This window comes from Prionailurus bengalensis, chromosome C2, assembly GCF_016509475.1.
Source record: "Prionailurus bengalensis isolate Pbe53 chromosome C2, Fcat_Pben_1.1_paternal_pri, whole genome shotgun sequence".
NCBI classification, from domain to species: Eukaryota; Metazoa; Chordata; class Mammalia; order Carnivora; family Felidae; genus Prionailurus; species Prionailurus bengalensis.
The window spans coordinates 115,868,337-115,892,728 of NC_057350.1; the positions used below are offsets into that span (position 1 = coordinate 115,868,337).

Consider the following 24,392-nt stretch of genomic DNA (forward strand, 5'->3'; position numbering starts at 1 on the left):
AAGGAGGGAGGGAGGAGGGAGGAGGGAGGGAAGGAGAGAAGAAGAGAAAGATCCACAGGAGAAATATGAGGAAAAGATCTGAGGATACTGGCATCTACAAATACTCAAGGCTGAGTCAGCAGAAATGATCCCTCCACACCAAGACAACATTTACTACACTTGTGTGTGGTTGAATGCTTCCATGCCTTGTATCTGAAGGCAGGATCCTAAGGGCAGAGACTGCCATGTGACATTTTAAAGCTTTCAGTTCTAGCCCCATATCTGGCATGTACTAGGAACTCAATAACTTTAACACAGTGTAAAAGCCAGAACAGATGAAATACATGTGTGTTTTTACTTTAATTAAAAACTATATTTTTCTTCTATTAGTTGTAAAGTTGGCTTTCTTGGAAAGTGTCGTTTCTTAGTAATCTAACAGTTCCCAAATATGTCAAATGAGTGAGAAAAAAAATGAGTGAGAAAAAATAAATTACCCTATGAAGTTGCTCAGGTCAGTTTAGGGGAATGGAGATAAAAAGCCCTTCCCTGTGAGTGTCACATTCTTCCAAAAGAAATAAACAATAAAATGTGTACATAATACCAAGCTGTGAAAAGTGCTAAAGATTACAGCGGATGAGAGAGAGTAACAAGGGTGGTATTTTAGGTAGGGTGGTCAGGAAGTCCCCTCTTTGAGGAAGCACCAGTGGTGAAGATACCTAAATGGTAAGTAATGAGCCACAGGGACTTACTTATAGGGGAAGAGCACCCCAGGTTGTGAGATGGTAAAGGGCTTGGTTTGTCTGAGAAACAGCAAGGAGGCCAGAGGCCAGAGCAGAGCAAACGGGGGGACAGAATGTGACATGATGAGATCCAGGGAGGGCAGGGGCCGGATGCAGTAGGAAGAAGGGGAACCTCAGAGGCCAAGGTTAGGACCTTAGATTTTATACTATTAACCATGTGAAGATTTGAGTCAGAGAATGATGATCTGATGAACACTTTGTTAAAGGCCTCTTGTGGCTGAAGTGTAGGTAAGTGACTACAGAGGAAAAGGGCAGAATCAAGGAGCAATTAGAGGGCTATTGCCATAATCTGGGTTAAAAAAATAATAATAAGGCTTGGACCAGGGTGGAAGCAGCTGAAGTGGTGAGTTGTCATATTCGGTTCTATTTTAAAGGTGGTGCTAACAGCCCCTGCTGAAAGATTGGACATTAGGGCAGGTTAGGGAAGGAGGAATCAAGGACAGTACCAAGTTTTGGGCATCTACCATGAGTGGCAGAGCAGGTTGGGGAATGGAGAAGAGGAGGAAATATTATTTTGGGGCTTATGAGAATAAGAGCATAGATGAAGAGACAATATGTTCAGGTGGTGAATGTATGCCATATTGTCAGTGAAATGTTCTGCTTAGAAAAAGGGTGAGGAGGTAGGGGCAGGTAGGATGCGGGACTTGAGGAAGACGGAAAGAGTCTACTGCATCCCTTGAGACCACCCCTCCTGTCCCGATTCCCTAGAAAAGGCTTGTCAGACTCTGGCTAACTAAAGTCTGCCAGCATGAATATGTAATGGCGAGGTCTGTATAAATGGAGTGGACAGTGGGTGGCCACAGCTGAAAGTCAGGGTCTGGTGAGCAGTGGGACAGCAATCCCTGAGGTGACTAGAAGCAGACATCAGGCTGGAAAAGAGCCCAGAGCAAATGGAAGAAGGTAAAGACCTTGGCAACAGGGAGGGTAGAGTAACTGGCTATCTCCAAAGTGTCAAGGTCCAAGGTGTGGTGGTGTCCTGTATGTGACAGAGCCGTGACAGAGCAGCGTATTGTACAACAGAATGAGACAGACCAGAGACGAGGTCACGAAATCTAATGGCTCCTCACCAGAAACTGTGGAATTGCTAGGGATGATAGTGAAAAAGGAGAAAAGGAAGGCCATGGTGAAGCCAAGGGAATTACTCAGGGCAGTCCAGATACAAACACAGAGACGTCTTGGGGAAGGGTCTTGCACTGGGGGAAATCACTCGAGAGTTGAAAATGGTGTTTTACAGAAACATAGTTCAAGCTAAAAAAAAAGATCTGTTCCAAAGTTCCCCCAAATTGTGATATTGGTATTGCCACCTCCTGGCTTGGCGGTACATGTTTGTCATGGCTAGTTAATTCATAATTGACAAAGAAAGTCTAAAAGTCTTTCTATGTCAGTAAGTCTATAAATCTATGTAAGTCTTTGTCTTACAGTTTGTCTTTAAACTAAATTCCTGAAAATAATTGAGTGCCATTGCTTTTTAAAACTACTTACCTTGACATTTCCAGTTTCTAGGTCACTCGTTCTCAAGACTTAGTGTGTGTATATATATATATATATATATATATATATATATATATATATATATATAAAATAAGGCTTGGACCTTATATATATATATATATATATATATATATATATATAACCAAAAAAACCAGATACATTAACATTTGATTAATTTAGGTGAAACTCACACGTACATATGGAAAATCCCAGAAAGATCTGGAGCTGGAACAGAGGATTCTGCTTGTATTCCATGGGCTTACTATTCAACGGTGGATCAAGTTAAGGTAAAATTTAGATCCTCTGTGTTTTGTACAAATCCCCCAAATAGACACACAGTTGAAGGAAGATGAGATTACAGTTTTCCTATGACCCAATTCCATCTTAAAGTCCCAGGAAAGTAAGTAAGCTGCTCTACAATTTACTTTGGTTTCATTTTTTGGTTTGTTTCTTTTTAAGGATACAGTTATAGCTGTATCAACACTATGACTGCTGGTTATGGGTAATGCAGAATCAAATATTAATCAATACAGTATTTTATTTTCCTTTTGATATAAGAACACATTAAGCTCAAAGAACTGAGGTATGTGATTTCAGAGCTCTATTACTGCCTGGTAATAAAAATGTTGATCTCAGGAGTCATTCCAGCACAATTAAGGCTATGTGATTAAATATTTCAAAGCCAACAAACCGCTCAACAACTGCAAAACAGAACTTGTTCCAAGATTCTTTCGTAGAATTAAATCTCGAGTCCAAATCTCTCTCCTGAGTTCCAGACCTGCCCATACACCAGCCTACTGAACATTACCAGCATGTCCCACAGGCACTGGAAACACAGCAACTCTAAAACGGAATTGAGATTCTTCTCCACCTCTTCTTGTGTTTCCTGTTGCAATAAGTATTACCATGAGTTACAAATCTACTCATTTGTTCAAGCTCGAATGTTGGGCAGGAAGTGTCTGATTCTTCCACCTGGCTCACCCAGGGGATTCCCCCACCTACATGTAGTTCAGTCTATTCCTTCTGTCTCCATAGATCATGTCCTTGTCATTCGTTTGACTACTGCAGTGGTCTCCCAGGCTCCAGCCTCTTCCTCCTTCAATCCTTCCTTCACTCCACCACTAGGATGACTGGCCTAAAATGCAAATATATTGCCATTCCATGTTCAATGTTCAATGGCTACCTATGACCCCTGAGATAAAATCTAAAATTCCTGAACACGATACAGCTCAAAGGCCCTTCCAGACCTCACAGGCCATTCCTGACACCCAGGCAAATCAAACTTCCCGTAGACTAAAGTCAATCATGGTCTTCTTCCTCCATGTTCATTAGCACTTCATGTACCTCCATCACAACAAGTGATCCATTTCTTCTATCCTCTATTTTCCCTACTGACTGAGCTCCTGGACAGCAGGGGCTTTGTTTGATTATCTCTGGTTATTTAAATACTGGCACGGTGCTTGCTAGATGGAATAGGCAGACAAGCACTGTTTATTTGGGGGTCTTTTAAATTGCCACATACATACATACGTACATACTGCTCATTAGCTGAGCCAATATTTGGCCTCTGCACACATTTCTGTTATTTCAGCATCACCCGTCCGACCTACCTACTACTCACCATTCACCCAGTTTAACTACAAGTGGGAAGTGACTGGCCTGACAGCACCACATTAGTCCACGTCTACTATTTAAATCAGTCCTTCTAAATTCCTGAGGTCCCAGTTCTCTGAAATGCTGACCTACATCACAAGGATGACTGAAGTTTTTGCTTGTTTTCAGGATCTTTATAGTGGATTAATCGGCCCACTGATTGTTTGTCGGACACATTACATGAAAATATTCAATCCTATAACGAAACTGGAATTTTCTCTTCTGTTTTTTGTTTTTGATGAAAATGAATCCTGGTATATAGATGACAACATCAAAACATACTCTGAGCACCCTGAGAAAGTAAACAAAGATGATGAGGAATTCATAGAAAGCAATAAGATGCACGGTATGATACATTGTTTTAAACCCCATTTTTTCCCCTTTTTTTCTTTCAAATAAAATTAGTCTGGAGACTATTCATTTGTTTCATTTTACTTGTTTTATTTATAAAAAAATTTTTTAACGTTTATTTATTTTTGAGACAGAGACAGAGCATGAATGGGGGAGGGGCAGAGAGAGGGGGAGACACAGAATCCGAAGCAGGCTCCAGGCTCTGAGCTGTCAGCCCAGAGCCGGACGCGGGGCTCAAACTCAGGGACCGTGAGATCATGACCTAATCCAAAGTCGGACCCCTAACTGACTGAGCCACCCAGGTGTCCCAATCATTTGTTTCATTTTATAATAAACCAATTCTGCCTCACTTTGTGAGGTAGAATTCTGTTCAAAGCAAAAAGGGGACTCTCTGCAAAACCATCTATTAACTTCTCTCCCAATTCCAAAGTGTCATTCCCTTTTAAATTCACAATTAGGATAAAGGCTTTTGGCACTAAGTGACTAGAAGAGCAGTGCGACATTACTGACCTTTAAGTATTCATTTCCCCATCTGTAGTGAAGTAATTCCCACTGCCTCAAAAAGATCCCGTACGTTAACCTAGTAATCATATTTTCAGTGAAATAATTGTTGATTTAAAATATCCCAAAAGGTAGGGGCACCTGGGTGGCTCAGTCGGTTAAACATCTGACTTTGGCTCAGGTCGTGATCTCGTGGTCCATGAGTTCAAGCCCTGCATCGGGCTTTCTGCTGTGCGCACTAAGCCCATTTCAGATCCCCAGTTCCCCTCTCTCTCTGCACTTCCCCCACTCATATTCTCCCTTTCAAAATAAATAAATAAACTTAAAAAATTGTTTTGAATAAAAAATCCTGGAAGGTAAAAAAAGTCATGTGTTTTCCTCAGCTATTAATGGAAGAATGTTCGGGAACCTACAAGGCCTCACAATGCATGTGGGAGATGAAGTCAATTGGTATCTGATGGGAATGGGCAATGAAATAGACTTGCACTCTGTACATTTTCACGGCCACAGCTTCGGATACAAGGTAGGAGTGATCCACGGTCTTTATTCTTGCTCTTTTGGAAAATGTTTGAATACAAATAAAGAAAATATATCCTCAGGAAGACTAATGAAAAGTTAGAGGTTTCAAGAGACAACTAAATTATTTTCAAGGAGTGTGGCACACAGCAATTTCAATTGCTGTTACCACCCTTTGTAACACATTAGGCTTCTCCTTGGATTTACAGTTTTTAGTGGGTTTTCATGAAGTTCTGCTCACATATTCCTGGGCAAGGCATTCAAATAGAATTGTTGGCAGAGAGGTTAGGAATGTTCATATAATGATGAATCAGAACATGGAGACAAGACTTTATTATAACCTTTACTTATTCTAATTTCTGAATCCTAATTGGCCTGAAGTGAACGAGAAGATTCATTTTGGTGTCATGCAACTGATTAGGTCCCTAGATCTCAATGCTACTTCTACTTCTCAGCGCTGATTTCAGCAGGAGTCAATAGCTCCTTTTTCTTACTTTTGAGTTAATGTAGAAAAGTCAGAAGCTACCACAAAGCCCATTGCAGAAAAGGCCATTTTGTTATATGTACTTTGGTTTACAAAGATGATATATTCCTATTGGACTTTCAATTCTGTCCCTACAGAAATACCCTCCAAGTATCTGTGTCTAATCTAGACTCTACCTGAACTTCCCCTGGTTCTGGCTTCTCCAAGGGCCTCCTTTTTTTTTTGCTCCCTGCATTACCCTCCTTGTCGTAAAGTTTCACAGACCAGCTAATCTAGAATAGGTCCAGCAAATGTGAGATTAGGACTGAAATAAGGCCAGAGCTAAATTCCCTTTTGTAACTCAAGTGCTCTGATAAAAAGGCAAACCAGAGTTGAAGTGTAAGAGATGCCAGGTGGTCCTAATGGATGAGTTCACTCTCATCACATTTTTCCTTCACACCCACTAAATGGACCATCCCCCTAGGCATTTAGCAGGAGTACAAAGACCACATATCTCACTGTTTGTATTAGACATAGAAATGCACAGGGTCAAATGCACAGGGTCTCATTCTTTTTTTTTTTTTTTATCAGATTCATCCATTTTTCTAATATCCTTGAAATGGCCCATGAAAGATTACTTGAATGAACTCTCACATATAATAAACATTATATAATATTTGTCATTTTTCTAATTAAGCACAGGGGCATTTATAGGTCTGATGTCTTCGACATTTTCCCTGGGACCTTCCAAACTCTAGAAATGTTTCCAAAAACACCTGGAATCTGGTTACTCCACTGCCATGTGACTGACCACATTCACGCTGGAATGGAAACTACTTACACGGTTCTACCAAATGAAGGTGAATATTGAGTTAGTAATTGAAGAAGTCATATATCACCAGTATAATTAAGATGCATTACTTTGCCTAAATACTTCCCCCAATAGGAAGCATTTTTGAATTTGCTGCCCTGATTTCATCCTCCTCTACCTCCAAACAGGAATTTTTTTTTTAATTTTTTCTTTTTTTTTTACTGCTAAATGCTATGGGATACAGCTTATCTTCTGTCGGCAGGTACTGATCATAGCACCAGTAGTCTCTGAGCAAACACAAACTGACACCAATGTGAGGCAGGCTAATTATTCCTAAAACTGATATAAGAGAGTGGTCATATTATTTGCCAAAACACTAACTGTGACTTACAAAAGACACGTGTAAATTTAATTCCTTTCTTAATAGAAAACATTTAACTTCTTTTTCTAGGTAGTACCTGGTACACAAGAAAGCTACCCCCTCCCGCCCCTCCGCCCCATCAATATAATTTCAAATAGCCAATCAGGCAGAAATGATGTCTTTCTGCACTTCTAGGGTGAAGAGAAGCATTACTGATTATTGTTTGTCGAGATTGTCTTAGTCCATTCAGGCTGCTATAACAAAATACCGGACTAGGTAGCTTATAAACAGTGTATATTTATTTTCACGGTTCTGGACGCTGTTAATCTGAGATCAGGGTGACAGCATGGTTGGATGAGAGTCCTTTTCTGGGTTGCAGACTTCTTATTATATCTTTACGTGGTGGAAGAGATTAACTAGCTCTTTGGGACCTCTTTGACAAGGGCACTAATCTCATTCACGAGGGCTCTACCCTCACAGCCTAATCACTTTCCAAAGGCCCTACCAGGTAATACTGTCACCATGGGCATTCGGTTTTCAACATAGGAATTTGGGGGGGGGGACACAAACATTTAGACCATAGCAAAGATCCAGGGAAAAAAAATTGAATCTAAATTCCCTGTTTTTCCCACCCCAGCAATAATACTCCCTCCTATGTGCATACACATAAGCACAGGAAGCACAAGAAAATGAACAGCCCTTTAGTGGATATCCACAAAATGTGTTCTATAGAGTGAAATTTCCACTGTGTGGCTGCAGGCTTTGTGTTTCTTGGGTCTTCTGGGTTCAGAACTATTAGAATTGGCAATGGCAAATCCAATGGGGGGAAATGATGTAGAGAAAACACCTCCTTGTGTTTCCTCTTCCAAATGGGCATAGAAGGGGACATATAGATGGAAGAAAATATAGAAATAAATTTCTTAAAAGCTAAAAGTCACTGAAAGATCAACGATTAGTGCAAACGACAAGTTTTAATTTCTGCTCCTGGGTTTTACACAAACACGTCATAACATGAGAAACTATTCTATTAAAACCCTTTATTACAAAGAGTGGTACTGAGAGCATCACAACACCAAAGAGGGGAACAGGCAAATAAACCACTGGGATTGACACCACCTACTGAAGAAGGTGAAGAGTCAAAGATGAGAAAGAAAACTTTATAAATAGTGTTTGAAGAATATCAGCACACATGCAAACCAGCACACAAAAGCATGGTCCTGCTCAGAGAAAAACACCCAAGAGTGAGGGGACACTGAGGCAGGCATTCTGGAAATTTGTGTGTGCAAATGCCTGATGTGCAGAGGATGTTGCTACAGGCTAACCCTACACACCCAGGCACTGGAAAGTCCTCCTGTAGAAATAGCCTGGAAGGAGAGGGAGATGATTGCTTGCTTAAGAAAGGGGAGACTGTTTTAAAAGCCATAGGGAAAACTGTAGAACAAAGAGCAAATGTGAAGAGAGAACACACAGTGGGGAAAAGATGAAAGAAACTGGCCTTTACAAAAAGATAAGGTATTGCGTGGCCTGGAAGACGCAGTAATGAACAAAAACGATAGTTTGAACTCTAAACAAAAAAAATGGAGAGCCACGTTTACCAGTCTGAATTATCTTTAAATAAAAGTTTGATAAAGCTCTGGACAAGTCTACATGAATTCTGAATCTTGGAAGTTTTTCTGCTTACCTGACACAGAAAAGAGAGCACATGAAATTAGAGTAAAACGTTCCGATATTATGCGCCGGGAGACAGGCAATTTCCTCCACAAGGAAAAAAAAAAAAAAACACTAGAAAAGAATTGTGGCTATCCCATTACACTTAATATAGTGCTTCATTTCCCCTACCACAAGAAGCATAACCAAGATCTCCTCTGACAAATATAAAAGGTACTTTTTTTTTTTGACTGTGACACTTCTATGACAATAAGATAACCTTCTGGAGGAGTCTGTGGGGAAAAAAAAGCTTGCTTAGCTTTTAGTTACTTAACAGGCAGGGATTATATATTCTGTATTTCTACTGAGTACCCAAATCCAATATTCTGCTTGGTAAAAATATCTGAATCTGTTCAATGAAAAGGAACTTTTTAAAACTTTTTTTGGCCATAATGTCAGATTTAGAGAAACGCTGCAAGAGCAATACAAAAAATTCCCATGTACCCTTCACCGAAATTCCCCAAATGTTAACATTTTACATAGCCACCTGTGCTTTTGCTTCCCCGTTCTACCTGCCCCCCCAACACACACACAATAGTAAACATACATACATCTAGTTCCTTAAAAACAAGGTTATTATATATAAACACAATACACTTCTCAAAATGAGGAAGTTAAAAATGATTCAATGCTACAGACCCTTTTCATATTTCACAAATTATTCTCATCACGTTCTTCACAGAAAAAGAAACTCCCAGTCATACACTGTGTTCAGCTGGCATGTCTTCTTAGTCTGAAGCAGTTTGCCTTTTACAACTTTGACATTTTTAAAGGATACAGGGCAGTGACTTTGCAGAACATCCTTCAATTTGGGTTTGTCTAATGTTTCCTCATGATTAGATTCAGGTTACGCATTTTTTGGGGGCAGGATTCTCACAGAAGTGATACTGTTTTTCTCAGTACACATGTCAAGACGCACCTGATGTTGATTTTTTTCTCTTAGTGATTATGTTAACGTTGAGCATTTGATTAAGGAGATGTCTTCCAGGTTTCATTATTGTAAAGTTATTATTTTTCCCTTTATAATTAATGAAGATCTTGCAGGGAGGAGACATTTTTCTTTAAATAAAGCAGTACTAAAATGAGACATGTGTTTTTAAACATATAAAAAAAATGGAAAAATAGAAATGAATCAAGAATTAAACAAAATAACTAACATCAAAAAATTAGAATACATTTAAACCATATATAAATACAATAGTTCCCCGACCCTTGTCCATCCTCCCAGGGGACACCTGAAACGACAGATAGTACTATACTCTGTATATATTATTTTTTTCCTATACATACATACCTATGATAAAGTCTAATTTATAAATTAGGCAGAGTAAGAGATTAACAACAATAATAAAATAGAACGGTTCTAATATACTGTAATGTTATGTGAATGTGGTCTCTCTGTCTCTCTCTCTCTCTCTCTCTCTCACACACACACACACACACAACATACTTTACTGATCCTTCTTGTTCTTGTGATGAGGTGAAGTGACGTGAATGACGTAGGCATTGTGACATAGTGTTAAGCTATTACCTTCTGAGGAACACCTGCTTCTGGACTGCAGCTGACCATGGATCACTGGAGCCATGGATAAGGGGGGACTACTGTACTGTTTTTAATAATGGTCTTAAAATTTCTCTTCCTATAGAGACCAAGTCTGGCTGAAAGAAATAAATTGGTGATAAGTGAAAAAAAAAAAAAGAAAAGAAAAAAAAACAATGATTCATAACTATGTACGTGAAAGTGCTGAAGAAAAAGTTTACTTTGGAATGGCTATGAGCATTAAAAAAAAGACTGAAAACACACTTTCCTGCATTTCATATGAAAAGATCAACAGACATCCGACTAACTCTAATACACTTATAACTGATTTACATAGGCCCTTCATACAAACATCAGAAGGACTTTACAAAACTGTTTTCCTCACCCCCACTCCCCAAAATCTATGTCCAAATGTTATCCTTGATGGTTCTCAAAGGATCACTGTTAAGATTCATTGAAATGTTTCCAACCATTGGCTTTCCATCAATCCCTCTAATATGATGCTGACATCATTCCTAATGAATCAGTGGACATGAGGGCATAGGTGTAGAGAAAGTAAAATAAAAAATTAAATTTTAGGGGTGCCTGGGTGGCTCAGTCGGTTAAGTGTCTGGCTTCAGCTCAGGTTGTGATCCCATGGTTCATGAGTTCGAGCCCTGCATTGGGCTCTGTGCTGAAAGCATGGAGCATGGAGCCTGCTTTGGATTTTGTGTCTTTCTCTCTCCCTCCCCCCATCCCTGCTTGTGCTCTCTCTCTCTCTCTCAAAATTAAATATTTTAAAAAGTATATTTTAAAATAAAAATAAACAGTTCAATTAAAATTTTTAAAATTTAAAAATGAAACAAGACAAAAAATAAAAATAATGCCAATCTATTTGGATTTTGTGAACCCTTGAAGAGATGGTCAAAAGGATAGTAATCTGGAACAGAAGAAAGGCAGAACTGAGAAACAATTCTATAAACTAAATCCTGGTAAAGATGAACACTGACATCAGGAGAAAAGTTTCAATACAGAGTTGTGGCAGATGCTGGGTGAGTAGCATTTTTCTAGCCTTAACTAAAGTCAAAGCACACTATCAATAAGCTGAACTTGGACTCTAAATTGTTTAATAAGAGATTTAAAAAGTAGACACAGTTGTGAATACAATGATATAGTTCTTTATTTTCACATACACTTTAGCTAAAAGAGCAAAAGTACACATCAACAAAAAATAGAAACAAGGCTTTGGCTGAAAAACATGCATTCAACAAAATATGTTAATGCCCAGACAACAAGAAAGTTAGCTTTGTAAATTTCTACTTCATTTGATTCAAAGAGAAACCACAGCATGAGTTTTAAAAAGTAACAGAAAAGTAAAGTTTGATATCTTTTACTGTGGGAAAATATTAACATCTTTCTCAACAAAAATTATTCAAAACAAAACAAAAAAAATGAAGTGACCTAATAAAGAAATCTGGAAAAATCAAGATTAAATTCTGGACCACCTGGGAGTGACAGGCTTTCAAACGTACCTACAAAATGTTTCTTTGTGTTTCTGGGACGAAAAAGATTGTCATGTCTCCAACAACACTGATTTGCTGTTCCTTGTAATAAAAGTCAGTCTCCACCTTTAAAAACATATGCCTTCTTCGAGGAAATTCTGAAGTCTTGTAGCTTTTATATTCTGGACAATTAAATGGATTCAGGTCATAAATTAAAGAAATAATACTACTACCTGGTAAGGTAAGCAGCCTGAAAGCATCTGCAATAAATGTCCATGTTCAATATGAAAATCCTTTATTTACATTTTTACCTGACATTCAATTTTTCAAAAAGTCAGTCTCCTATGGCATTATGGTACTTGTTCAATGATACCTTCAAGTCAATGATTTCTTTCGACTGCAATAAAGAAGATATGGCAAGAAAAATGCTGCAGTGCCATCTTCTGGGAGGACATTCAAGAAATCCCTTAGTTCTAGTTCCACAGCAACAACTGACAACGTTTCTGTTGGTAGAGGACAGAATACCTGAGTTAGAACTGAAAGTCTATCTTTCATCCAATTTTCTTATCACTCAGCCAGTTAGAAGCTAGTTCAGGTAACAAAATGTTATAACTACAAAGGGAAAACAAAAACAGTTTTTGAAATCCACAGACTACTTATGGTTTTAACAACTTTTTCATTCTTTCTAGAATGCTCTCAAGTTTGTTATATTAGTTCCATGTTATTTTGATTTACTATTTCATTGCTGGATTATTACATTATTTTTCAGTATACTTGTATTAGCCTCTAAAGAAAATACACTCATTTGAATACTGTCTTTAATGTTAGGGCTATATTGCAGCTAACTTACAAAGAGTGCTAGGACAGGAAATACTATTAATTGTTGGATGTCATATTCCTAAATCAGTTGCTCTCTATTATGAGATTTTCATGTTTTAATAAGCACAAATCTGTCTTTATGACTATTTTTTTTCCAAACTGTAAAATAATTTGCTCTAGAGTACATCTTTAATTATGAAGGGATTTACTAAACATTTTTGTAAATAGAACTATGCAAGTTTATAATTCTACTTCTTGATACATGCTGCCCTCTGCTGGGAAGAGAAGGGGGTAACACTTAAGAACAGTGTTAGCAATAAACACCAGTGCCATTCCCTGTCATCCTCACCTGCCCTCCAATGACACTATTTGCAGAGTGACTGAAATATAAAATCTCCTGTCAGATGTATGTGCATCCATCTAAAGTCATCTCTCTAATATTCAGCAACTTAAATCATCCCTTACACAAAATCCCTTACCTAAATCATTCCCTTACACGTGCCAATGTTGCTAAAAAGTTAATGAATGGATCAGCAGTGATGGATGGGAAAAATCACAAGCTCTGGAATCAGACGGCCTTTGGAAGGGATCAGACTCTTCCACCTACTGTCTGTGACTTTAGGAAAGTCCCTTAATTAACTTACTGAGTGGTATCATCTGCTAGCTTCTAGAGTCCTTTGAGAATTAAAATACAATGATGTGTATCTAAGATGTTAGTAGAAACTTTATAAACAATGACTACTAGTTTGCAAAATGCATATGAAAAACATGACTTATCAACACCTTCCTATCAAACCGGTTTATTTAGCTTAAATGTGGAGCCAGTAAGTAGTATCCTAGGTTTAAAAAACTGAGTTGGGGGCGAGTCTAGATGTTATAAAGCCAATAAAAATTGCCACTGCCCAATTCTCCACTTCTGCCAACCAATGAGGGGCTGATACAGGTTGTAATTCCAAGAATAAGGTCAATATCTTAAATCTGTAGAGTACTTTAAGTCCTCCGGTGTGTCTAGAAAATATTCATCAGATGCAGAAGATAGTTACTTCTGGCTGATGAGACTTTAAGTGACTTTTTCAACTTCAATTTTATAATTTAAACAGTAGTAAAATTTTTAATAAGCACAGTTCATTACCAAAAAAACAGTAACAAGCATTTCCTGAAAACAAGCCAATCAATCACTAATCCCAGTTTCAACGGCTCTGCATTAGTGCAATGGTTCTCACCCAGTATGATTTTTGCGCCCCCGCCCTCAGACATTTGGAAATGTCTGGAGACATTTTTGTTTATCATAACTGGGGCAGAGCTACTAGTATTTAGTTCCACGGATGCTGCCAAACATCCTAAAATGCATAGGGGACACCTACACATACACCAGAGAATTATCGGTCCAAATGTAAATAGTGCCAAGGTAGAGAAATGCTGAATCTTAAACAAATTGTATAGATTCCTGACCTCCATCTCCAAAGTTAACATCTTACGGTTTTGCCTAACACTTATTCTAGAGTCAGTCCTGAGCTTCTCACTAGTCTCGAGATACTAGACAATTGGCTTGCTTCAGGTCACTCAGTAAGTAGCAGATCTGGAACTCCGTTCCGGTCTCCAGACTCCAGTCCTGGTCTCTTCTAGCGTACTGCAGCTGCTGACAAAAAGACCTCCTTTGGCAATGGACCTGAAGTTATTCAGGTGTCTCCCTTCGAATAAGTATAGAATGTTTCCTACGGAGAGGCATAGTGCTGGTGAGGAGGGTGCAACACGAAAAATGAATAAAATGCTACACCAGCTCTTGAGTTATTAGAGTCTACTAAAGGTAAATCACACACAGCGCTTAGTCCCATGAGCCACACACGTACATGCATACACACACACTAACGTATTTTATAGAAATATGCATTATATAGACAAATGGAACATTTGGAGGAATGATTATGGGTAAGTCAGGGGTAGACAGTATGTAATGTGAATCAAGAAAGGATGAAGTCTTTTGACTAAGATAATGATGCTGCTGACGTATGAAGATGTGGGATAGCTTGCACTGAAAAGTGATCCATAAACACAAATCATTACTCAAAGTTATGTGATAAATGTTACCCAAGTGGGACAAGGCAATCATATATCTGACATTTCCACCTTCTAAAAACCAACAATCTGGGGCGCCTGGGTGGCGCAGTCGGTTGAGCGTCCGACTTCGGCCAGGTCACGATCTCACGGTCCGTGAGTTCGAGCCCCGCGTCGGGCTCTGGGCTGATGGCTCAGAGCCTGGAGCCTGTTTCAGATTCTGTGTCTCCCTCTGTCTCTGCCCCTCCCCCGTTCATGCTCTGTCTCTCTCTGTCCCAAAAATAAATAAACGTTGAAAAAAAAATAAAAAATAAAAAAATAAAAACCAACAATCACTCAGGAAGATAGGTGGGATGAAAGTCACCACATCTTCCCGGTCATAAACATACAACTTTACTTAAATGGGCCTCTTCAGAAAAACCCCCTCCAATGGCCACGGGCTCTGCCTAACACTTAAAAATCATAACTGATTTTTAAAAATCACTTTTAAAAATCAATGATGTCACCTGGAAAACTACAATTCCCACACTGTCAATTTCTTCTTTCTTTCTTGATTTATTATTTACACACACACACACAAATATATATATATATATATTTTTTTTAACTTTTTTATTCTCAAGTTAGTTAACATACAGTGTAGTCTTGGTTTTAGGAGTAGAACCCAGTGTCAGTTTCTAATATTTTATGCACACTGAAATCAATATAACCATACCCTTTGTCATCAGGCCAACAATTATCTAGTGTAATACATAAGACTAGAAAAATTGATAACCATATATCTATCAAGATTTATAAGTGACTATGAACTATGAAAATTCAAACAATAACTACCTATTCTGTAAAACACTGCATGATTTATAGATATTCAATTTTTAAATCCTTGAGAACCTTGTTATTCCTCAATACTTGCTTACAATTATAATTAATTATAATAATCTTAATTTCCTACAAGAAGTAAATTAAGTACTCAGGTCATTAATAAAAAATGTAATTGTCTTAATGGATATTCAAATTTTTAAAATACTGAGATTGTGAGTTTCTGTGACTATCACAATGTTAAGTGTTTGAAAAGATTAACTTAAAAGCATCAGCTCCATAGCTGTAAGTAAATATCAAATGTGATGGGGAGCATATACATGCTGATATAAGCTCTTAAGATGATTCTGCTAAGATACTCTTCACCTCATTTGAGAATCACATGAAAAAAAAAGAACAGAGAAAGCAAGGCTTCAAGTTATAGAAATTAAAATTAAGATTCAATTAAATTTATAATTAAGCATAAAAGATCATTTTACCTTTTAATGATGACAGGTAAAGTTGATCTTTCTCTCCCCCACATTTTACTCTGTGACAAAGTTCAGGCAGCAGTTTTTTCCACCACAAAGTCTATCTTAGAAAAAGATGAATAAATTTTAAGTTTGATGCATTTTACATTCAGATGTCCAACAAAAATAAGATGGTGCAAGAAAGCACAGGGCAAAAATACATAATTTTGGTTAAGGTGACAAACTTTGTTACAACAGAAGTTATATGAGAAGCCAGTCTTCTGTTTAAACTATAACATGGGCACCTGGGTGGCTTAGTCAGTTGAGTGTCCAACTCTTGATTTCCGCTCAGGTCATGATCTCATGGTTTGGGGGTTTGAGCCCCACATCAGACAGGGTTGACAGTGTGGAGCTTGCTTGGGATCCTGTCTCCCTCTCTCTTCCCCTCCCCTGTTCTTTCTCTATCTGTATCTCTCAAAATAAACATTAAAAATTTTTTTAAATAAATAAACTATAACATAAATCAGGTTCGTAACTTGAAAATCTAATGATATGTATGTTGTACACATGTTAGCTATTCTCAAGAAGAAACACAGACGTGTCCTGTTATAATCTCTTAGGTAATAAGAGGAAAAAAAGGGAGGGGTGGGGAAGGAGGAAGGAAGGCAGGAGTACTAAAGTTTAAAACTCTTCTAATTTTGAAGGTAAAGACCATATATAGCCCAGAAAATATTTTCTGTCTTCCAAATCTTCAGGTAATAGCCTACTTCATTTCCAAACAAGAGATTTTTACTGTGATCACATACAATCACCATACAGTTTAATAGCCTCTAACAGTACTCAAAAGATATAACATATTAAACATATATGCTCCTCCGACCCACACAGACCTGTAAGTTGGACTCACATAATTTGTCCCCATTTTGCAGATAAGGCAACGAGATTATCAAATCTGATTATCACTAATCAAGCCTCAAAGACATAAGCTGAAAAGCATACCCGATTCTCTTCTTTCAGTTCGTGATTAGCATATGGAATGATCGCCTCTGGGCATCTTTCTAACAGTGTGTCTATACACTGTTCATACTCTTTCAAACGTGTACGACACAGAACATGGACACTGAGGCCAGCAATAGTGTCTTCTGAGAGTGGCTCCAGGAATGGGATAATGGAAGCTATGTCAAATGAAGGACCACATATAAGAGACTATGAACAGAAAAATGAAATGTTATGGAATGAGGCACCCAAAAGATAAAGTACAACATACCGAATACAATTCTTTTTTAAAGAAGACCAAGCCTTATTGCCAAAAAAAAAAAAAAGGAAACATAAAGAATGCAGTTTTGGAGTTCATGCATACAATATTTATAAGTCTAAATGTCCTGAAGTATTAATCATGAAACCACCTCTAGTTTAAATAGAAAATCTGTTTAATAGTAATCATATCTAAACTAACATGGTTTTAGCTCCTTTGGATATACTGCAAATTAAAACTAATGGGAATGTTTGAGGAGCCTATCCTAAGGAAATAATCAACACTGTGATCAAAGATTTATGTCCAACGATGTTCATTTCAAGAATTATTATAATATTGAACAGCTAGAATCTAGGTTAAATGAGGAAAAGGAAAATTATGGTACATCCATATGACGGAATATTATATAGCCATCAAAGTTATTTCCAAAGGCTAATTGATGAGAAAATGCTCATAACAGAATGATGAGTAAAAAATGTCAATACAAAATTATATTCAGAGCATGATCAGTTTTGTAAAATCTACACAGGTACATGCACATACAGAAATGCCTTTGGAAGAGCACTGAAATTTGAAACAGAGATCAGCTTACTGGAGGGAATGACAAAGCCCACTTTTTATTTTTTCACATTTTCCTCTATCTTCCAAATTTTCCAGAATACACATGCACTACATAATAGCCAAAAATAAAATTTAACATTTAAGATAACTAAAGAAATTGTTAATAACCTAACAATTTGTGTCTATACTATTTGCCACAAGTTCATAGACATAGAGTAGGTACTATTTGAGTATTCAGAACTTTGCCAGTATTTTACTTTTTAAGCATTTAAACTATAAATACTATTTTTGATGCTACCACCAAAATAATATCCTCTTTGCCTTTCTTCTGGATAAAGATGAGATGGTAATATCTTGATTTTCTTCTTTCTGTATCCTTTTTTACTACAGCGTCTTCTCTGACATACAAGATGATATGGAATGTGAACTATTCGTTTATAGTCATCGTGATTATGTTATTCCAAATGTCTACCAAGGAATGGCTAGGCGTATAAGGTTGGTCTCTTTCCTTCCTGCAAGTTTAATAATCACCTTCCTCTGAATAATTTCCAGACAAAAGGATAGCAAACATGATAATCTGCCACTTGTAGGATCTCCCAACATGAAAGAAAACACAGATTATTTCTATATTCAACTTTGGATTCATTGGGATAATGGACAGGGTAAGAAGGAGCGAGGCAGGGGTAACCCAAACCATGGTTAAAATGAAACTAGTCAAAGCTTGATACAAAATTAATTACCCATGAACTTTTACTTAGTTTTATCAAGAAGTTTAAAAATAAGAAACACCAGACAACACATATATTACTGAATCAAAAATGCTCCAAAGGTTACTACTACTTTTTAAAATACTCTTAATGTTGTCTGCTCCTTAGCAGAATGCTCCTTGTTTTTTACGTTCTGGGAATGGATTCCTTTCCATACCCGACACATGTACCATTTATTGCCTTCTCTGATCTAGATCCTTTACCTGCAGCCAACTCTGCAGGGCTGGAACCCACAGACTCTGTCTTCTCTCCCTACACAATCTAAGGAGTGGTGGTTGGCAAGGAAGTGGGGGAGTGGGGAGGGGACCGTGACAATTATGGCAAAAGGTAGGGCATTTACTAGTTACTGTGTGATTCCAAACAGTGGCTTTTTGACATGTAGATGATTTGTAGAGTATTTTTATTTTAGGTTTTCCAGAAATATACTATTACAGTGATTGAGGACAAGAGACAGAACTCCTATCAAATCTGTGTGTGAGGGTGGGGATGTGGGGAAGAGAGAAATCATGCAATTCTGAAAACGCTTTCCAGGTGATTCCGAACCTCCTATTCTTCTAGGTGAAAACAAATGACATCATTTTGTTTCTGGATGGTTATTTTTCCTTAATGACTAAGAATAACCAAGATAATCTAGAAGGAGATATAATTAGGAAAAGGATTTTTAAGAGTATAGGCTTACTACATTTCTATGCTTTAACAGCAAAGATTCCCAGAAAGAATGTATTCTTTTTAAATACTTTAAAATAAATTTTAAAAGATCACTCAATTACACTTTTTCAAGCAGTGATTATAAATATGCCTTGAAGCTTTATCAGGTGAGATTTAATAGCACTTGTTACAATTGTGATTTTAAATACGCAATTAATACATATATTCTGGGAGGGCAAGGCCCTCCCTGCCTGGCTTATCTACTGCCACAGACCACATTTATGGTACCTGCTTGAGGAATATTTGTTCAAGGAGCATATCTGAGGCTAACACCTAAGGAGCCTCTGTAACATAAGGGTACTAGAGATAGGAACCAACAAGATTTTTCTCTGGCAATTTTTTATGAATGTAAGGAACTGCATCTCTGGAGATAACACAGGCCTGTCCAGAGGCTGAGTCTAAGCAATAATGGGCTCTTGTGCTTCCATCCCTGACCCAATCCCCAACTTGACATTTTGGTTTCTATAGACAGTAACCACACTTACGCCAGTTCCCAGTATAAATAAGGGGCTGTAAACTCAAAAGCTTAACAAGGCCAAAAGAGGTGAGGAAAATGCATGAAATCAGCTGGGTATAAGGAAAATGGGACACCAGATGCTGTATCTGGACCGGGAAGACATGGAGATAAGAATTGAGGCAGACAGGACAACACATTCACTGACCATGGAGGGGAGCCACTAGTTGGCTCCAACTCTCAGGTCTCAGAGGCAGTGAAGCCCAGGGTTACTGGCTCTGCTGAACTTTCCGAGAAGAGACTGAAACTCAGAACTCTTCATTTGAAATTTCAGTTTTTATATGTTGGCACTACATTGGGCAGACCAAACAAAGCAGACGTTGGGGTTATGTTCAGTCCTTGGGCCACTGAACTACATTAAATAAAATCACATCCACATCTAGCCCAGCTTGATCCACCAAGGCAAAGGTGGACTTTATTTCTCATTTGCAGTCAAAACACTGTCACAGTCAGAATTCCTGCAGGATGGTCTACATTTCCTAATCATACTTATCTTTTTAAAACTCCGTTTCAGCAGCCAAACTGGCCACTTTAACCTACTTTCTGTAAGACAGATAGTAGTGGGAGGCTTGGGCTAGAAGCCAAACATATATGAATGAACGCTATACAAAAAAATGAATTCCGTCAATAAAACACCGCTACACATTTGCCATGCTTTCCTTTCACAAAGTATTTCCAAGCACACCCTGAAAATGAGGCAAGACAGTCAGGTGACCTGGTGACCTCACTCTCATTCTTTACAGCTACAAAACCAGCCTTCAGGAGCCCTCCTCTCAGCGGGTTCAGGCAGAGGCAGGAAAGTCCTCCGGCACTCCCAAGTATACCTAAGGATGGATTTTTGTCCCCCAAAAAGTATATGTTCTAGATTAACAGGCCACACGAGGTCTCACCAAATTTAAATATGATACTATGTTGTAATCTGCATATTAATAAAAAAAAAGAGGCATTTTTATTTACCTGTAATTTAGAAAGGTCTTCTGTGTAACTTTTATCCGCTAAGGAATCAGATGATATTAAGACATTAACCCATGGATAGATTAAGCCATAATGACTACAGGCATTTATCTAAAATGTAAAAGAAACCTCTCATAAACAAAATAGAACAAAACAAGATTCTCTTCATCCATTCCACAAAAAGCAAGCAGTTGCTAATCTTCTGTCATGTCACAGAATTAGGTGTCCACTTGCCTGGGAATGGGAATGAAAGTCTCTTATTCTAAAAGATTTTATTCCCCTAGGAAAGCTTCAGCCTTGCTGCTTCTCACTGAATAAAACTGCACCAAAATTGAAAAAAAAAATGCACTAAATATTTCCTTATATTTTACATTTTAAAATATTCCTAAGAAACACTTTCTAGCAAAAAAAGCAATACTGCTTTTAAGCTAATTTTACTCAAAAAAAGTTAACAGTAATAGTGGAATTTTTATTTCTACCACCTTTCCGTGGTAGGCAAAAGCTCTTCCATAAGTTCTCAAGACAATTCCCATAAAGCCCCCTTATTCAAGAAGTTGGTGACTTTTCCGGTGAACCCACATTAGCGATGGCATCCATGAGAGGCAAAAAGGACAAGAGGAGGGGAGGGGCAGGAAGTGGTAAAGCAGAGTAGTTAGGGCTCCTGCAAGGCCTACAGTATAGCTCTTGTGTGCACAGCTGACAGGAAATGACTCCAGTACAGGTCTCCCTCCTGCAAGCCTTCTGTAGTTCCTCTCCCGTCAGGGAGGTCTGCAGTTGTGTCTTTTCTCAAGTTCTGCTCTGTAACTATCCCCCCAGGGAGTATAGAAGTGTTTGGGGGGAAGCCCTCCCCTCTGCTTCATCTACTGAGGCACCACTGCAAGTGAGTAATATAGGAGCAGTAAGTAGGGGGCATTCTTTATAATATAAAATTATTTAAAATGTAAGCAATGTTAGGGGCACCTGGGTAGCTCAGTTGGTTGAGCGACTTTTGCTCAGGTCATGATCTCATGGTTTGTGAGTTCAAGCCCTGCATTAGGCTCTGTGCTGACAGCTCAGACCCTGGAGCTTGCTTCAGTTTCTGTGTCTCCTTCTCTCTCTGCCCCTGCACCCCGCTCTCAAAAATAAAAATTAAAACAAATAACATTAAAAAAAAAAACCCTGCAAGCAATGTTACTCATGGACAAGTTTTAAGGGTATTTTTAATGCCTGCTTAAAAAAAGGTATCTGGTACTATAAATTAGGTTTGATTCTAAGCCATTAAAAATAACAAGGTATACTACTATAATGTGTAATGTACAAATTTAATTTAACATATTATTCTCTCACCAGATCCTCTGATGTTCGCAATGGTATGGTGTCAGGGGGCTGCATCTTGGATAATCTCCAGATGTATTGTGATGTGAGCTTGAAAAAGAGTTCCTGGAGAACCACATCTGGGAGACCTGCCACAAGCTGAGCTTCCCAGAGGTCTACCAAGAGCTGAGGAATCGTGTCTTTATCCTTACCACAAAGCACCTTGAAAACAGTGAGAAAAGCCCCCACATCCCAGATCAATATAGTATTTGATAAGTTACAGCTCGTCTGAATAACACTCTATCACGTGGGCCAGGCATTTAATAATTTATCATTAGCATTAGTGCGATGGCGGAGTAGATTGAGACATTTGAACAGAAAACCGATTCTAGGTTGCATGAATGGAATTTTTCTACATACGTTCTTTTAATCTGTACTTGTATAAATTTGTTATGTGTAAGTCTGTTTTTTCAATAAACAAAGGGAACCCCAGTCTCTTACTCAGCTTCCCGTCTGCCACCAGTTTTATCAGGCTATATCCAGAGCCATTACATTTTCAGAGCGACAAACCTTAAAGAAGGAATCTGCTTCTTCAATTCCAATTTTGTTGTTCTTCTGTAAGCCCAGAACTGAAGCCACAAGCAGTCCGGGCTGAGTGTCCTTCAACTGTACTGCAAGTTCAGTGGGAATGATCTGTCCCCTTCTCTGTTGAATCAATAGCCGAGGTTCCAGGATGAAGCCACATACCAACTTCATCTTCAGATAAGCAAGAGATTTAGGATCAAAATGTACACTGCATTCATCTTGAAAATATTTGCCAGTACATTCAAGGTTCATGGTTAAGCTATTAATACTTCAGTCTCAATTTTTTCTTTAACTACAAAGTTCTCACTCTAAGAAGAGCATCATTGTTAAGTACCTTTAAAGAAGTTATTAATATTTAATTCACCATCAGGATATCCTATTTTTGTAGAGAGCTGTATATTTATCTACCTAATTTAAAAATAACATACCTTAAGTTTTTTCAAAATTATGGAAAGAAGATTCATCTTTCTAAAACTCTACTCTTCAAAGCAGAGCGGTTACCTCAACGTTGACTCACTCTCTTCATCATCACAAACAACATGTCATTTGTGCAGTGAAAAAGTACTTCTGCTCTCTTGTTTTAGAAATGAAGTCATACTGTGCGCGTCTGACCACAGGCAACGCAACAACAGGACAGGAGCACAGGATCGGAAGCCATATGGCCTGCTTCAAATCCTGGCTCAAGCACTCACCAGCTACGTGATCTTGGACAATTTACTCAACCTCTCTTTGTCTTAGTTCCCTCATCTGTATAGTAGGTGTAATAATAACATCTAACTTAGGGCATTGTTGCAAGAATTAAATAAGATAACATATGCAATGGGCTAACTAGACTCCCAAGGCTTATGGATAACATCCCACTTGCTATACTAGAATAGACATCACTCTGTTCTGTGTCACTGGACATACCGTATCCCTCACACTAGATCAGACTGTTAGCTCGGGGCAGAGTTTGTATATTCTTTAGTAACAAGTGCTGTGCTTTGAACATAGCTGACACAAAGTTGAAAGATCTTTGGGTACCCATTGCTACCATTTACTATTCTTATTTCTTTTTTATTTGCCAGGTCCAAAGCCCAAGCATTCCCACTTTGGGTCACTTCTTTTCTAACATTAAGTCTATTTTCCTTTATGACTGAGAAAAAAATGAACTAGACAGAAGCCAGAAGAAAGTTAAACACCTCAGGACTACCAGGTCCTGTATCAGGGAACCATACCTCTGGATGGCTTTTCATTTCATTTCTGTGCCTGTCAAGATCTCCCATTTTCAGAGCCATTGCTGCTTTAGTCAATGTCACTAAGATCGACGAGAACCCAGAAGTATCCAGTTTGCTTAGATAGTTCATGGCAGTTACCGGATTAATATTCTTCATAGAAGGACTACAGAGAATATGGGGCAGTTGTTTTGGCTCAGCCATATGGAACATCTGAACCACTTTTGCTGCTAACTCCTTTGGTGAGCATGAATAAGAAATAAAAGAACAAAAAAATCAGCAAAAAACCCCAAACAAAACAGAGATAAAAAGCCAAGATAGAAACATTCCAAATAAGATAAAATTATAAGTATTACGTTTGGATTAAAAAAAAGACAAGGTGCATGGTGATAATGTGGGAGACTTGAAATGACCTGAAGTGATCTCTTTGCTGAGTTATAATGAAGAAAAAGCAACAAAAATATGTACCAAGATGGGGCGCCTGGGTGGCTCAGTTGGTTAAGCATCCGGCTTCGGCTCAGGCCATGATCTCACAGTTTGTGTGTTCGAGCCCCGCGTCGGGCTCTGTGCTGACAGCTCAGAGCCTGGAGCCTGCTTCAGATTCTGTGTCTCCCTCTCTCTCTGCCCCACCCCTGCTCATGCTCTGTCTCTCTCTCTCTCTCTCAAAAATAAATAAACATTAAAAAAATTTTTTTAAAAAAGGAAATATGTACCAAGTTGTGGCTAGCATTTCAAATTTTAACAA

At 38.2% G+C, this 24,392-nt stretch overlaps 2 protein-coding genes across 10 annotated transcripts in view; one reads left to right on the forward strand and one right to left on the reverse strand.

The window, feature by feature from the left end:
• LOC122491871 (ceruloplasmin) overlaps positions 1–22,348 on the forward strand; it is a 72,834-nt gene extending 50,486 nt beyond the window's left edge. Inside the window, exons 15-20 of one of the 3 annotated variants that reach the window (XM_043595162.1) lie at positions 2,451–2,557; positions 4,053–4,269; positions 5,159–5,298; positions 6,452–6,614; positions 18,003–18,107; positions 21,885–22,348. In XM_043595162.1, coding sequence (XP_043451097.1) covers positions 2,451–2,557; positions 4,053–4,269; positions 5,159–5,298; positions 6,452–6,614; positions 18,003–18,106 — 731 coding nt within the window. In that variant the 3' untranslated portion in view covers position 18,107; positions 21,885–22,348. Of the gene's footprint in view, positions 1–2,450; positions 2,558–4,052; positions 4,270–5,158; positions 5,299–6,451; positions 6,615–7,016; positions 8,563–10,279; positions 10,752–18,002; positions 18,108–21,884 lie in introns of those variants that run through there. The other 2 variants (XM_043595164.1, XM_043595163.1) reach the window with 2 other exon arrangements.
• HPS3 (HPS3 biogenesis of lysosomal organelles complex 2 subunit 1) overlaps positions 11,308–24,392 on the reverse strand; it is a 39,056-nt gene continuing 25,971 nt past the window's right edge. Inside the window, exons 11-17 of one of the 7 annotated variants that reach the window (XM_043595166.1) lie at positions 23,651–23,884; positions 22,419–22,604; positions 21,882–22,070; positions 20,559–20,666; positions 16,796–17,002; positions 15,827–15,917; positions 11,308–12,157 (exon numbers count right to left, since the gene is read on the reverse strand). In XM_043595166.1, coding sequence (XP_043451101.1) covers positions 12,030–12,157; positions 15,827–15,917; positions 16,796–17,002; positions 20,559–20,666; positions 21,882–22,070; positions 22,419–22,604; positions 23,651–23,884 — 1,143 coding nt within the window. In that variant the 3' untranslated portion in view covers positions 11,308–12,029. Of the gene's footprint in view, positions 12,158–15,826; positions 15,922–16,795; positions 17,003–20,558; positions 20,667–21,881; positions 22,071–22,418; positions 22,605–23,650; positions 23,885–24,392 lie in introns of those variants that run through there. The other 6 variants (XR_006299467.1, XM_043595167.1, XM_043595168.1 and 3 more) reach the window with 6 other exon arrangements.